Source organism: Suricata suricatta, chromosome 14, assembly GCF_006229205.1.
Source record: "Suricata suricatta isolate VVHF042 chromosome 14, meerkat_22Aug2017_6uvM2_HiC, whole genome shotgun sequence".
In the NCBI taxonomy this organism is placed as follows: Eukaryota; Metazoa; Chordata; class Mammalia; order Carnivora; family Herpestidae; genus Suricata; species Suricata suricatta.
Window position 1 is genome coordinate 75,633,522 of NC_043713.1, and position 16,524 is coordinate 75,650,045.

At 43.5% G+C, this 16,524-nt stretch overlaps 1 protein-coding gene across 6 annotated transcripts in view; it reads left to right on the forward strand.

The window, feature by feature from the left end:
* TAOK3 (TAO kinase 3) overlaps nucleotides 1–16,191 on the forward strand; it is a 172,361-nt gene extending 156,170 nt beyond the window's left edge. For 5 of the 6 annotated variants that reach the window (XM_029921769.1, XM_029921770.1, XM_029921765.1 and 2 more), the window contains 4 exons: nucleotides 5,888–6,127; nucleotides 7,568–7,780; nucleotides 13,606–13,788; nucleotides 14,790–14,951. In XM_029921769.1, coding sequence (XP_029777629.1) covers nucleotides 5,888–6,127; nucleotides 7,568–7,780; nucleotides 13,606–13,788; nucleotides 14,790–14,951 — 798 coding nt within the window. Of the gene's footprint in view, nucleotides 1–5,887; nucleotides 6,128–7,567; nucleotides 7,781–13,605; nucleotides 13,789–14,789 lie in introns of all 6 variants that reach the window. The other variant, XM_029921771.1, reaches the window with a different exon arrangement.
* Nucleotides 16,192–16,524: the final 333 nt, after the last annotated feature.

The following is a 16,524-nucleotide window of genomic DNA, read 5'->3' on the forward strand; positions in this document are numbered from 1 at the left end:
ATATAAAGGGATACACGTGTATCATGTGGTATTCACATTTCCCGGGAGGGGAAATCTAGAAAGCTCCTGGTGATGAAAAAATTAAAATGACGATAATGGAAAAAGAAAAATAAAGGTTGAGAAACATTGGGTTAGGGGGAAGAAATTAGAAACAAAGTGATCAGGGGGTAGGAAGTAGGGTGTAGACAAAGATGGTGGTGGCAGCGTCAAACAGAGCAGCAGATTTGAAACTTATTTTGGATCTACAGTCAACAGGACTTGGCATACCGCAGGATATGAGAGAAAAGATGAGGGTAGAATCAAAGTTATTTCTAGGGTTAAAGACTTGGATACATATAAATTTGGACAGAAACAGAGACTTAGAGAGAGATGCCGGTAAGAAACTGATTAATTCCGTATTACACATGTTGCTGTACTTGTTAGAAGGCAAAAAAGTCCAAATGAAAAAGTCCAGTAGCCATTTGGAAATAAGATATTTGCGATTCTTTTCATCTGCCAATTATTTTTATTCTGATAGCACATATTTGGAAGACGTGTAAAGCCAAGGGAACAATTAGCGCCAATAAAGGCTGTAGAAGACAAGTATTCCTCAAAAGTTATAGAAACTATTGTTTCTTCATTAGTGACTTCATTAGTCTCAGGTTCTAATCAACTGAGTGAAGAATAACTCTTATAAGGGTATGCCTTAAGAGTAAGGTTTTATTTACAAAAGTCATACAAGAACATTAAAAAAAAAAAAGACAAACACAGAAAAATACATAGTTTAGTAGTGAAGGCTCTTGATAATCCCGTGCCACCCATCCTCTTCTCTGACTACCATTAATTCGGCATCTCTATTTCCAGATATCTTTTTCCTTGTATATATGTACTCATACATTCAGCTTATTTAAAACTTTACCTTTACAAAAAATAAGCTGACATGAGCATCAGTGGGTTTGATCCGCAAGCCAGAGGAACAGAGCCTGGCTGCACGAGCATGGAAAGGAATTTATTGGAAGGATATGGGGTAGATGACAGAGCTGAGGAACCAACCAAGCTGGAAAAGATGAAGAATCAAGCAGGAAAAGCAAATTCCGTGACCTAGAAAGCAAGAGCCTAGTGGATATTCCTCAGCGCACTGCCGTTTGATTCTATTTCCTTCCACCATATTTAATCGTTGTATCATTTCTGCTTCAGATTCAAATTCCCAGGAGAGCTAGACCTTGATCGGGCAATGCGCTTACTCTTTAGTCAATACTGTCTGATTGCAGATGGGGTGGAGGGGTTTCCCCAGCAAAAAGGGGAGCCTGCTAACAAGAGAAGGGGAAATGCATACCGAACCTGCAAAAATGTCCACCATTCTGTTTTTGTAACCCTTCTCTCTCTTTTTCTCATTTACTCTCTAGGATATACAGTCCTATCTGGTTCATTTTAACCATTAATAGTAAATTTGGGACGAGGGATGGCTATAAAATTATTTAACAAAGTACTTCTCAGTGGATATTTTGTTGACATTTTATATTACTAACAGTGCCACGGGAAGCCTCTTGGTACACAGATCTTTTTACACGTATGCAAATATTTTGTAGGGTGTATTCTCAGAAACGGAGTTTCTGGGTCACACTGTGTATATATGTAGCTTTTTAATAGATATTGCCAGATTGCCCTCCAGGGGCTTATACTCCCACCAAAAGGAGCACCTGTTTTTCTATGTCTTTGCCAAAACTGAGTGTGAGCAATCCTGTTAATTAATGGAAACATTGAGAAGGATCACTGTAGATGGGGTTGAGCCTCTTCCTCTATCATCACAGATGCTCGCTATTTTCTAACCAGTTATGAAACCAAGAACTGAAACTAAGAAAGCGCTAAATGTCATAGGCTAACAACATCTCCATTAGAAGTCTGAACTCTAGTTCTTACTCAACCTCATTGGGCATGAAGACAAAACGTTTCACTTGAGCGGGATCAACTACTTTTAAAGAAGTCAGTAGCACTTGGGTCGTGGCTGGGAAGTGTTTATTATGGAACACAGCCTGGATTCACATCTTACACAGGACATAGAGTCTTATAAAGTGTGGTGATGTGTTCAGGGGCCGTGGTCTGTGAAAAGTACATGTGGGACACTAAGCTCCCTCTCAGCTTGAACTGCCTCCGGGACTTATAGGCATGGAGTGCGTTGGTGGGCAAAATCACCTGTACCCTTAAATCTGCTTGTGTTTCTGCTCAGCTCATTTGACTACATCGGTACGAGCTAAAGGTGCGCACATAGGCGCACTGCACATTGGGTCATTTGTGCAGATGAAGCAACCACAGAATCGTGTCTAGCCACAACAGAGGGACTCTTCAGAATATTGTGTCACAGGCTGGAAAAGAGCAGAACACAGGAAAATGTAAACCATTCTCTGGGCACGTCTATTAACGGGAACTGTTGAAAATCCCCAAACCTGAGTTTTAGCCTTAGTTCTGCTTTATGGAAGGTGAATGATCTGATGTTAGTCTCTTGATTCCCAAATGTCTTACTATCATATGTAAAAGGGGTAAGTGCTTGCAATCTGAACACCTTATAGGGTTGCAGTTGGGATTGAATGTGATATAAGAAATCACTTTAAAAACTGAAAGCACATTACACGTTTTTATGCAGGCACAGCTATAGGCTCATAAGAAGTCTAATAATAATAATAATAATAATGGCAACTTATAAACTTACATCTCGGCCACTCAGATGTGTGGATTAAAGGTAAAGGGAGCAATTTACAATTGTAACAGAAAAACCATTTCATGACTGTGTTTCTCTCACTTTTTTAAAAATTTTTATGTTTATTTATTATTGAAACAGAGAGGAACAGAGCATGAGTGGGGGAGGGACAGAGAGAGAGAGAGAGACAGACAGACAGATAGACAGACTCCGAAGCAGGCTCCAGGCTTTGAGCTGTTAGCACAGAGCCCGACTCGAGGCTCGAACCCACAAACCGTGAGATCATGACCTGAGCTGAAGTTGGTCGCTTAACTGACTGAGCCACCCAGGCGCCCCTCTCACTTTTTTAATTATTTGTAAAAAACTAGATTTGAGATATTATATGCCAGATTATCACTTCCGAATACAGAAAAATAATGACGATATGTTAGTATATTCCGAACCATTTTCTGATGATCTTTCATTTCTTCACAAAGAATCGTAGTTCGTGGTATATGTGCTGTTATCCTCACTGTACACCCGAGGAAACTAAGTCATGTATTAAAAGACTTGTCCAACATCATACATAATGACTGACTCACACCTGAGACTATATCAGAATTAGCCAGGTGGCATGTTATTAAATCCAATCACTTGTAGCCCTGGCATTTCTGATGCCGGTACTCTGGGCAGCGTCCCATTAAACATAATGGAAAGCATTTGATTTCTTCTGGAAGTGTCATTTGCTTTGTGTCTTTTTATTTTTCCCCCCATATGTTTCAGGACTCTGGGCAGCCCAGACTCAGTTTGGACCTCTCAATTTAGGAAAACATGGAATGAATAAATGCCCAATATTGAGAGACCCAGTACTAAAGGTTAAAAATGAAACAGTAATCTCAGAACAGGACCTTTACCAATTTAAAGGGCTTTCCTTGGCTTTTCTCTTGGTCATTGGTCTAGAATCGCTTTAGTCTCTGAGGCCTCACCATCCTTTGGTGCCACCTAGGGGCCAGTTATTGATTTTTAAAAGAAGACCTTTGATAGTCCAGGGAGAGGAAAAATAAAACAAGGGAAAGCAAAATGTAGGAGGACATGGGGAGAGATGCTCTGGGAGATTATCTTTTTTCCTTAAATATAAATTGCATTTATACTTTGGATACTTTCCCCCTAGCAAATATGCTCCATGAGGGGACGCACTTGTTCACAGCTCTGACCCTAGTGCCTACAAGAGTGCCTGGCACATAGGAAGTACGCCACAAATATTTGTCAGATAAACAAACGAATGATGCATGACTTTGCTCCACTAATAGATGTCGTGCTCTTTAAAGGACTTCTCTTCAAGTGCATATGAGGCCCAAGTATGCGAGACAGTCTCAACACCACCAATATGCAAATGCTACTGATATTGCTATGAAGATAAACAACTTGCGTTTTCTCCTGTAGTGGATGCCATCAGAGAAGAGAGGCACTCTTGTTCTAACTGAAAGTCCAGCCCACAAGTCGTCTTCTCTCCTTGACCTTCTTAACTAGCAGCAATACCGACCTTTGCAAGAAATCTTATAGCATAAAGTTTTGCGTCCTTTATAGCACTTGCTACTTTTTACCTTGTTCTTTCTCCTTTTTAAAATGTATACGTAAAACTTCTTTCCTTGTGTTAATTAAGGTTCTTTTGTCTGCATGTCAGTAAAACTTATTTGAGCTAGTTTAAGCCGAAACCAGGGAATTCATTACGGAAGTATACAAAAATCTCATAAAATCCAGTAGCAATAATACAGCTGGACCTACAGACAGCTTCCCAGTTAAGGACATGGACCTCAGCATGTTCCCTGCATGTCTGTCTTCTCTCTTTCTCATTCTTGATGTTCTACAGCCCAGCTTTCTCTACTCCTCATCCCACATAGCAGGGGATGGCTACCACGTATGTAGTTTTTATATGCCCCTGAATTCCAGCCACACACAGAGTAACTGTCTCTGCATCCCAATTCTGAATTCCCAGGAGAGAAAACAGATTGATTCAGTCCACTGTGAGTTGAGTATATAGCGCTTCAGCAAATGTATAGTACAGTTCCCTATTAGAGTGTTAGCAAGTTGAGAACAGAATCATGGCTTCGTAAACATTTTTATGTAGCCAGAGCCTAGGGTTCAGATCTTGGATATGATACCATTTAAGAAATATTCTTGAAGTGGTGAGGGAAAAAATTTCACCTGACTACTTTTTTTTCCTCTAGTTTTCTTTCTTTCCCCGCTTAAAGACAGAAAGACATAAACATACAAGGCAGGACAGAAAGTAAAAGAAAAGAAAGCAGTCACGAGTAGAACTGGAAAGAACAGAATGACTTGATCTAGAAATGATTAGACTAATGGAAAAAATGAAAGGAGAGAGATCTCGTCTGCTTTTTCCCAGCCTGCCCTTACTCTGAAATATTATTTATTTCTTTTTTTAATGTTTGTTTATTTTTGAGAGAGAGATACAGAGTGTGATCAGGGGAGGGGCAGAGAGAGGGAGACACACTCCACACTCAGCCCAGAGCCCCATGCAGGGCTTGAACTCACAAACCGTGAGATCATGACCTGAGCCAAAGTTGGACATGTAACCAACTGAGTCCACCCAGGTGCCCCTCCCTTAAAATTTTAAAAAGCAGATCATTAGCCTGCTTCTAATACATGCAAAAAAGGGTTTTTTCCAAGGAAACTAAGAACATTGCAGACATTGCCAGTTTAAGTCTGTGATTTTCAACTCTGACTACACATTAGCTTCACCTAGAGAAGTCTTAAAAATAGTGAGCTCAGGGTCCCACCTCAGCCAGTTATCAGAACTTCAGGTTGTAGGATTGAGGCATCTTATGCTTAAAAAGGTTCCTCGCCTGATTTTAATGGGCAGCCCATATTGAGAACCACTGGCGTAACTGAAGAAAAATGTACTTAGACCTATACAGGAGACATCACCTAAGGAGGGTTCACAGCAGCTCTACGAGGTAAGAAGGTCAGGTGGCATTAATCCCATTTTAGAGCTAGAGTCGTACCCTTTACCCTCTTGTAAAGCGGTGGACCCACAAACAGCCTAAACCTCCGGGGATTGTTCCTCTAATCTCCGTGAGTCACGCTGCTGAGCGCTAATGGGCTTGACTAAGAGACAGCCAGTAGTGCCATTCCTTGGCATCTCTCACTGAGCGGTGCGTTCCTTCTAATTCACGTGCAGTCACCTGTCGCCATGTCTCTTGCTCCCGAATGCAGGAACTGAATAAAAAGCGGACCCAGAAGGAGATGGAGCACGCCATGCTAATCCGCCACGACGAGTCCACGCGAGAGCTGGAGTACAGGCAGCTGCACACGTTACAGAAGCTACGCATGGATCTGATCCGTCTACAGCACCAGACTGAACTGGAAAACCAGCTGGAGTACAATAAGAGGCGAGAAAGGGAACTGCACAGAAAGCATGTCATGGAACTTCGGCAACAGCCAAAAAACTTAAAGGTAAGAGGAAACTGGAGTGTTTCCCTGTTTGTGCTCCAGGATACAGTTACATGGTGCTTGCCCCTAGAGGACTGTCAGCCGTCCCTGGGCACCTCTTCAAAAGTACGGGTTTCTGGGCCCCATGCCTTACTGGATCAGAGTCTCCAGAAGTGAAGCACAGAGTCCGTACGTAACAGACGCCGGAAGAGATGCTGCCTCGGAAACCACTGCACTGGATGATCGCTCCATTTTCCTTTGTCTGATGGCGTGCAGTTTCTCTGTCCCCTTCGTGACCCTGCCCTCTTGAAATCAGAGGACAAACAGCAGCCCCCGGTTCTCATCCCAGGAGAGGAGAAAAGTTACCTAGCAGGTATATGGCAGAGAGATTTCGTCTGTCCTGCCAGATTATCGGTAGGAACTACATTGGGTGCTTCCATATTGAGAAAGACTAAAGCCACGCCCAGGCTTCGTAGGAGAGAGTGTGATGAGTAGTGACATCTGCCTGGGAATGAGGAGTAAACCTACACGTGCCAGGCCCTGCACTGGAGATTTGGAATTCCCTTGGCCCTCCCTGCCTCCGGATCATTGTGGCTGCTGATTCACAAGCTCCGTGGACTGAGCCATTGCTGTATGTCAAGGGGGCTGCTGTCAGTGTCAACACAATACAAGGCCAACCTCCAACACACTGGCCATGCTCCTGCCTAACCCGCCAAACCCTGGCCTGTCTAGTGAGTGATGTCTGTCGTCACAACTCCAGGCGTTCGTGAAACGCACATGTGACCATGAGGCAACCTGAGGAACGCCTTCGGGACTTAAGTGACACCTCCTCCTTGCCAAAATGCATTTTTGATATTGCTCCGTGAAAGTATAACTTCTTCATGGGGGAAGTCCAGTGGAAATGGTTTATGATGTGCGGGATCATCCATATGTTCTCCTTTGGTGATCTGTCCAGGAGGCGCAGAGCAGTGACAGCCAGCTTGTGCCATCCTCTATCTCACCTGGAACCGGGTTGGGTTGGGGTTGCAGGGGTGGGGGGATCCCAGAGATGACCGAAAATAATGGGGGGTCGGGGAGAAACAACAAACAATAGAAGACCCTGAAGATTTTGACTAGGAAGCCATTAAAATCATGAGCAGATTTTTAACAAACTAAGCTTCATAGTTTAGTTCAGCAGTTGTACAATAATATGCTTCGAGTTGTTACCTCCTTGTAGTAGTTCATTATTTTAAATCCATTTCTAAATTCAAAGCTGCTTCCTTGTATTTAATATAAGACTAAAGGTACTGCTAGTTAACTCTTGTCTATGTCCTATCTATCATATTCATCATTACTGCCTAGCAAAGTAGGTCCCTGCACCAAAAAACAAGAGGCCCAGCTCCTGTATTGTACTGGTAAAATGCAAGGTTTTCTTTATTTACTCATGTGTCTTTCTCTTCCTTTTGTCATTTTTTTTCTGTACAGGCCATGGAAATGCAAATTAAAAAACAGTTTCAGGACACTTGCAAAGTACAGACCAAACAGTATAAAGCACTCAAGAATCACCAGTTGGAAGTTACTCCAAAGAATGAGCACAAAACAATCTTAAAGACACTGAAAGATGAGCAGACAAGAAAACTTGCCATTTTGGCAGAGCAGTATGAACAGAGTATAAATGAAATGATGGCCTCGCAAGCGGTAAGTGGTTAGGTCCCGTGCCGCCCCTTCGGGAGCTTTGGGAATCAAGAAAATGCAAGACCCAGCCTTTTGTTCCCAAGATGATTCTTGCACAAATTTAGGATGTTGGTGTTTTCTCTGCCCAAAGAACTGGGGAAGTGACGACGCTGAATAAAGCCAAGCCGACGCGGATACTTGCTGGAGTGTGTCTTATGAGACGGAACTCAAGGAATAATGTGCTAAACCAGACCCGTGGCACATAGGGACTTTGAGGGCAAGATTGATAGATACGCATATAGTATCATTCTTCCTCTCCTCAAGGATTGCGCAACTAATGTCAGACACAAATGGATGAGACACACACACAGAGACACGTTCATTCAACACACGTTTACTAAGCGTCTGTTCAGCACTCCGCTGGGCTCAGAGAAGGGGTCATAAGCTAGAGAACCAACAATTGGTTCTTGTCATCACAGTTTTTGTTAGTCAAGGAGGTCAGATAATTAAGCGATCATAAAAAAGCATAGTAAGTGGAAGGATAAGTAAGAACAACTAACCTGGTCTAGGGAAACCTTGCCAGCAAGAGCCAAAAAGCTTGAAGGAATGTACTGAAGTAAACAGGCACCACGGAAAGGGATCTGCCTGGGCAAAGGCCCACAAGGTGGAAAGTGTGCATTTGGGGACTGAAAGAACTTTGGTTTGAGTCCAAAGTTCAAGGAGGATGGTGGGAACCCAGAATGGAGAGGTCATAAAGATCTCGGTAACCCAGGAATGGGAGCTTGCCTGTGATTCAGTGAAGTTTTCCCAAGGAGATGAGTCTCAAAGAGGAATAGTTTGTCAAACAGGTGGAAGAGGGGAAAGTTATTCCCAGCAGAGGAAACTAAATGCAAAGATCCAAGGCCTGAAAGAGGACAGCACATTTGAGGAACAATGAGTGGTTGATATGGCAGGAGTATAAAGGCAAGCAGGTGGATAGTGGGGGTCAGACTCTCAAAGGTCAGGAGTTTGGACATCATTCTGTAAACAGTGGGGAACTGCTGAAGCGTATTTTAAGAAGGAAAGTGACAGGATCAGATTTGTGGTCTAGAAACATAGTGGCAGTAATGTGACAACTGTAGGTATAAAGGGACTCAGCAGGAAACTCTTATGACCCAGGAAAAAAAGTAATGAAACCATGGACTGAGAACGCGATCCTGGAGGTGGTGAGGGGGCAGAAGGATTTGAGAAATATTTAGGAGTTAGAGTAGATGGAGCTCGGTTCCTAATTTAGGAGGTAGGTTTAATAACAGTGGAATGAGTCATCATTTTACCAAGATAGAAAAATAGGAGAGGTGAGCTTGGATGCCGCGCAGGTAACCGACCAAGCTGTGAATGTGCTAACTGAGCTACATGGGTATCCAGGTAGAGAGGTACAGAGAGAGAAATCTGTAGTCCCAGAGGGCATTAGTACACACGGCAAATAACTAGGCACCCAAGTTACGTTACATGGGGAAGTTGTGGCTCTTGGGAATGTCCTGTCCTTCTGGGGATAGGAGATTTTTATTAGGAAGGGTACTAAGGGCAGAGTTGTGGACACCACCATTTGAAAGCAGAGTAGAAGCAAACCAAAGGTGAACAATCATTGTGGGAGGGGAACTGGAGAGAGCATGTCAGAGACGCCAGAACAGAAGCTTCAAGCTGATCATTTCACATGCAGCTAAGAGACCAGCCAGACCTAGCGGTGGATTTGTCCAGTGACTGTCACGGTGGAGGGGTGGTAGAAGACGTGAGTATAAAGTGAGATAGATACTTTACAATGAATGAGATTACTTTTCCCAGCTGCTCGTCAGTGAAGGACAGGAGAGAGAACTGTGGCTAGAGGAAGGGACAGTTGAAAGAGGACTTCTATTCTTTGGGAAAGGCTTAAACGTGAGGTTCAAGGTAGGAGTCCGTGTATTCATTCATCCAGTAAGTATCTATTGAGTGCCCTACCGTGCCCCAGGCATCCTGGGGTACTGCAGTGAATGAGATAATCATCAATCGTGTCTTCTTGGGATTTATGGAGGAGTGCGGAAGCAGGTTGAAAGAGGCCTCTGTGTAATGGCAGAGCAAGTACCATGTGCCAACAATGGAACCAGGAGCATAGGCTGGTCTGGAGAGTCAGGAAAGGCCTCACAGACACAATGAGTAGCTAAGCTGAGGTGCAGGGAGCACATTCTAGGCAAAAGGAACTGTATTTGTCAAGATTGGGGAAGTAGTGGCACTTCTGAAGAACTCAGAGCCCACTGTGTTTGAAACAGAGAGAAGGAGACAGAGACCAAATGAGAATAAGACTGGAGGCTAAACAGGGGCCAGATCACATACATGCCTGTAAGGTTTCTTTCTTAAGGATTTTGCCCTTTATCCTAAAAGCAATGGGAGGCGATAGAAGAGCATTATTGGGAGGGGGGGGGTCTGACATCAGATTTGCCTTTTTTTTTTTTTTATAGTTTATTTTCAAATTGGTTTCAATATACAGACTTGCATTTTTAAACAATCACTCCAGTGACAGGCAGAGAATGGCCTGGGAGATGGTCAGATGAATCTCAGGAGATGGTGTATATATAGGTGCTGCTCTCACCTGGGTAGGAGCAAGTGATGCCTAGACTGGAAGGGGACAGATGGATGGAGAACGTGATGAAATGTGAGAGAGAGGCAGCAGGTGGAAGTGAAAGCATCCCGTAACAGGGTGACCATGGAGCATGAAGGATTAAGAATGACTCCTAGGCTGCGGTTTGAGCAAAACAGTGGATGATGGTACCATTTATCTATATGGTAAAAAAAATAAAATAAAAGGAAGTAGAGCAGCTTGGGGAAGAGGGAAGGGAATGACGATTAGCTAATGTTAGTCATGCTGAGCTTGAGGGCCCGGGCACCATCCAGGTGAAGGTGTCCCTCGCAGACTGGATAAGCTGTTCTGGGCCTCAGGAGAGAAGTCTGAAATAGAGGTGGGAGTCATCTGCATATAGACGGTAATGGCAGCCTTGGGAATAGACAGGATTCCTTGGGAAGAGAGGTTAGAGGAAGAAGTGTGCCCATATTTAATGGCCAGAAGGGAGGGAGTAGCCGGAGAGGAGGGAGGGAAGAACCAAGAGGCTGTGGTACCTCAGAAGACAAGAGAAAGATTTCCAGAAGGAAAAGGCAATCGATGGTATCAAATGAAGATCCGTTGCCATATAAGTAAGGAGTAGGATGAGAATGAGAAGTTCAGGGAGAGGTTCCGGGTTAGGAGAGGGGACAGAACGTTCCTAGGGACATAAAGGCTGATGGGATTTTTGTCTTATTCATCTTTGTGTCATCAGCATCTGCAACAATTCCTGGTATAGAGCAAGTGCTCGATGAATGCTTGTTATATAAGATGGACGGAATGGGATCAAGAGGATAGGTTCATGGTTGCCCGTGAATAAAAGGAAGGAAATGCCCTTCCTTCTGAGGCAGGGAGGAGATTCAAGTAGGTATGATAAGTGGCGCTATCCTTTACTGACTCCTTACCGCGTGTCAGCCACTGTTCAGGGTATTTTTAAGTGTTATTTCATTCTTGTGAAAGCCCTTCGACCTCTGAAGTAGTGATGTTTTAACCCCAGTGTTACCCACAAGGAAACTGAGGTTTATCAAAGTAAAGCCACTTGCTTAGGGCAAGAGTTGGCAAACTGTTTCTGTAGAGGGGCAGGTCCTAAATATTTTAAGCTCTGAGGGCCACAGTGACGCTGTCGCAACTACTCAGCTCTGCTGCTGTCGTGCACAAGCAGCCCTGGATGGTCCATAAACGAATGAGCGCGTCCATGTGCCAGTAAATCCTATTGACAAAATAGGCAGCAAGTCGGATTTGGCCCTTGGGTTATAACGTGCCAGCTCCTGGCTGCAGGGCTCACACAGTGGTAGTTAGCTGAGTGGTGATGAAGCTGGGACTTGACCCCATTTCGAGAGGAGTCCGTAAGCCTGGCCGTATTAACATTATGAAGCTGTCATCACATCCTTTCATTCACATTAATCCACTTCAGGAAACAGATATGATATAAACCTATGATTCATTAAAACATTTTAATGGGTTTTGATATGTGCAACTTTGGGGTGATGAATACCAGATACTGGAATATCCTCTCTGATTTCTAGATTGACGCTTTTACAGAGCAGAGCTGGTACAGCATAACATAGTTACGGGCATTAATAATAGAACGTCAGAAATAAGAGACGATGGCGATGTTGCAATGATCTAAACTGCCCACAGGACGAGCCTCTCACCCACTGGGCCAGGCTCTTCACAATTAACAGAAACAATAGAAAAGAACAGACTTTCATTCCCTTTATTGGCGAGGAAATTCCCATATCAAGAGGGAATTGATAAATTTAATTGGGAGCCAGTAACCCCGTTGGGATTTATCTGTAAGGCCTGCAGCAGACTGTCCTATCTTGTGTCTCTTCTCTTTTCATTTGTCATTGGGAAAATAAGAGGTTTCCTCCTCAGTGGATTTTAGTAAAAGCTGGGTAGGATTGATTACTAGAAAATACCTTGGAAATATGATTATGTTATTTATTTTATATGATACACTTCTCCAAAGTACTAAAGAAGACACTGTCAGATAACTTCCTAAAACTATACTAATAACACACCAAAGGTTTCTTAATCAAGATCTTGAAATACATTGTTAATTGTCAAAAATTGCACAGATGAGGGAAGGAAGCATGAAATGGAGAATAAGTGTCTTGGCAAAGTGGTCTGTATGGAAACGTGGTAAATTCAGGGTTGACAGAGCCATGTAAACCAAGGATTCTGATCTCTTACTTCCTAGCTGAACTGAGGGCCTGATAAATTGAGACAAAACCAAGCCTGGGACAAAGCTCAAAACATAGTCCACTAATGACCCCAAACGCTCATTGAAAGGTTGGCATTTGTGCTGGCTGACTTGGCCCATTCCCCCTGCAGGATCAGTGGTGCAGTGTATAACACAAAGTTCAGGAGCGAGAGGGAGCAAGCGGTCCTCTCCGAGCCTATTTTATAATCTGGACTTTGCTGCTCCAAAGCCGAATGTGCTCCTCAAGATCATCAAGGCTGTCTTCTGTGGGGAAGAGATTTTGAACCACTAGAGTTCTCTTCCATTGGCTGGCCAGCAGGACGACTTCTGTAGCCAGCAGTAGGGACCAGCATCACTTGCTAGGATCATAACTGTACGGTGGGATAGGCCCCAAGTATCATGGAGATCCGACTCCTTTTTTTAGAGCTAAGAATATCTAAACGTATGGTGGTTTGAAAGTTAAAGATACATAAATATGGAAATGGTTGGTCAAAACCAAAATAACAATAACAGCTACTATTTACTAAACACTTGGTATGCATCTAGAACCATGTTAGGATGTCGTATGAATTCTTTCATTTGATGTTCGTGCCTATCTTAGACGGTAGGAACTGTTACTGATACTTTCTTGAGAGGAACAAAACGGGACTCGGAGGGGTAACTTCTCACAGTGACAGAGCCGAGTGAATCGTGGGGCTAGGTTTCGGGTTCAGGAGTCTGCATCCACAACCCACTGGCTTCATCACTGGGGGCACGTAGCCCTCCTGGCTCCTGCTAGTATGGTTTTAAGAAAACCAGTTTTTCTCAAGAAGAGAATGTTTTTGTTTTCCTAGGAAAGAATGTCTTAGGAATGTGTTTGTAGAACTTTGTAGCCCATGGGGCAGAACGCACTATTCCTGACTGCTCATCCTGAACATTCCCCGGGGCCTCTGGTGTTCTGAGGGGGTCTGTCTGTTTCACTCCGCGCCAGGAAGCATCTTCCAGCGGGCAGCGGGTCAGGAATGAATTACAGTGTGTATCTTTTGTGCCCCGCAGTTGCGGCTTGACGAGGCGCAGGAAGCGGAGTGCCAGGCCTTGAGGCTACAGCTTCAGCAGGAGATGGAGCTGCTCAACGCCTACCAGAGCAAGATCAAGATGCAGACAGAGGCCCAGCACGAGCGGGAGCTCCAGAAGCTGGAGCAGAGGGTGTCTCTGCGCAGGGCACATCTTGAGCAGAAGGTACGAATGCACTATTCTGGGTCGCGGGGTGGAGGACTAGGAGCCGCCCTTCAGAGCCCTGCCCGAGCACCCAAACCGGGCGCTGTTCACTTAGGATCTGCTGTACGTTGGCCCAATCTCCCTCCCTCAGGCAGGATCCTAAGGCTCCAAATGCTTAAGTTACTCGCAAAAATCTGACCCCACAGCCCCAGTAAGCTGTTTCTATGACCCCACCCAGAACCCCTATGCCTTTCACGTGGGTTACCATGTTGCTGATATGACCTCTGTGAAAGGTGCAGGGAGCTGATAGTGTGGCCGCTCAATGGTATGAGGAAGCCAGACGCGGATTTGGTTTTTTATTTTTGGCAATTTCTAAACCAAAAGAAATCACCAGCAGGGCTCTTTAAAAAAAATTGAAAATGAAGAGAGGCTGATATTGCCATGCACAATAAATGTTATCAGAAGTGAAATATTCATTGCTTTAAGTATTGCTGAGGAATATGACATAGAAAAGATTTCCTAAAGCATCTAAAAGCTGTTCAGCATTTATTTGCTTAACCGGTTATTTGTACCTTCTTCTGATACTTCCCTGAGACCAATGTAAGAGACTATTTTCACAGCTCCTATTCTAGAACTAAATTGCTAATGACCCCAGGGGCATTTGGCTCTCTATGGGAAAGCAGCTTAATCTAATTGTGCCTGAGTGTCTTTTCGCTTCTCCTGCCCCATGGCCTGCTGAGACAGGACACTGACCCAGATCAGCCAAGCTGCTTGATTTGCTAGAATGGGAGTGCTAGCTCGCCCCAGCTGGGCCCCAAACATTGCTATTCTTGTGAGCAGATTTTAACTATAATGGATTAGCTACAAGACGTTTATCCCAGGATCCTGCCAGCCTTCCCCAGTCCGTTTTGCGCTCCGTTCCTGTGTGTGTGCATGTCACGTGTGCACGTGTGTGGACGTGTGTGTTTGTGAACACCTGCAGGCGAGTCCCAGCCACTGAGAACTGCTCCTTCTTCTTTCAGATTGAAGAGGAGTTGGCTGCCCTTCAGAAGGAACGCAGCGAGAGAATAAAGTATCTACTGGAAAGGCAAGAGCGAGAGATTGAAACTTTTGACATGGAGAGCCTCAGAATGGGATTTGGGAATTTGGTTACATTAGATTTTCCTAAGGAGGACTATAGATGAGATTAAATTTTTTTGCCATTTACAAAAAAAAAAAAAGAAAAAAAGAAAAAAAAAGAAAACAGAAAAAAATTCAGACCCTGCAAAACCACATTCCCCATTTTAACGGGCGTTGCTCTCACTCTCTCTCTCTCTTACTCTTACTGACATCGTGTCGGACTAGTGCCTGTTTATTCTTCCTCCATCAGGGGCCCCTTCCTCCCCCCGTGTCAACTTTCAGTGCTGGCCAAACCCTGGCCATCTCTTCTATTCATAGTACACGTCACAGTATTGATGTGATTCAAAACGTTTCAGTGACAACTTTGGAGACCGTTTTAACAAAACAATAAACCAACAACAACAACGACAACAACAAAAAGTGGATGTATGTTGCTTTAAGCAATCACTCATTACCACCAATCTGTGAAAGCAAAAAAAGAGAAATAATAATAATAATAATAATAAATGCCAAGGGGGAGAGAGACACAATATCCGCAGCCTTACACCTTAACTAGCTGCTGCATTATTTTATTTTATTTTATTTTTTTGGTATTTATTCATCAGGAATAAAAAAAAAACAAAGTTTTATTAAAGATTGAAAATTTGATACATTTTACAGAAACTAATTGTGATGTACATATCAGTGGTGACATATTATTACTTTTTTGGGGATGGGGGGTGGGCGGGGTGAAGAGATCTTGTGATTTTTAAGAACCTGCTGGCAAGAGTTTAACTTGTCTTCAGCATATTCTGATTGTATCATAATCATTTTCTGCTGTTGCAGAGGATGTGAATACACTTAAGGAGCTCACAGAATCCCAGTAGCACAAATTGGGCTTTGGCAAATCGTGTATTTTGTGTATAGAAGGAATTTAAGGAGAGGTATTACTTATTTTCATATTGTATTTTAACTGTTTCTCTGATCAAATTTTTTTACTTCCTCCTCTTATTCCTCCCCACCTCCCTCCTTTTCCAATTCAGTACTTGGAGTTCAACACTGTCTCTCAATCAGATCATCTTGATCTTTTTCTTTATTTCCCTTCCCCTCCCCGAGTCCCATATCTTGGTCATAAATATTGCATTATTCACACTTTCAAACTGTGTATTTTCTTACAATAAAAAATGATGAAAAAAAAAAGGCTTTACTTCTTTTGCATGCACTTTAAAAAACAAAACAAAACAAAACATTTTTCAGGTTCCAAGGAAGAGCATGATAACTGTCAGAGCTTTTAATTATATTTGTAAATAAAAGTGTTCATCACATCGCCTTGCTGTGTTATTGTAGCAGGAAGTTTCCCTTCCAGGTTCACCGGTTCGTAATTCAGAGGGAGACCTGCCCTCCAGAAACCCTCCGTAGCCCTGTTGCTTCAAGAAGAGTCATCCAAGATTTTCAGGTAAAGCTGCGTCTTCCAAGTTCCTCTACAGGGATGAAGATACTGTTGCACTGTTTGGGGCGGTCAGTTTGCCCTTTAGAAAAAGGCACCTGTGCATGCACGTGCGCGCACGTGCACACACACACACACACACACACACACCAATGTGCAGTCATACCTAGGCGCATACGCTGCGGAGAAGTTGTGCGCCCTTACAGAAAAGC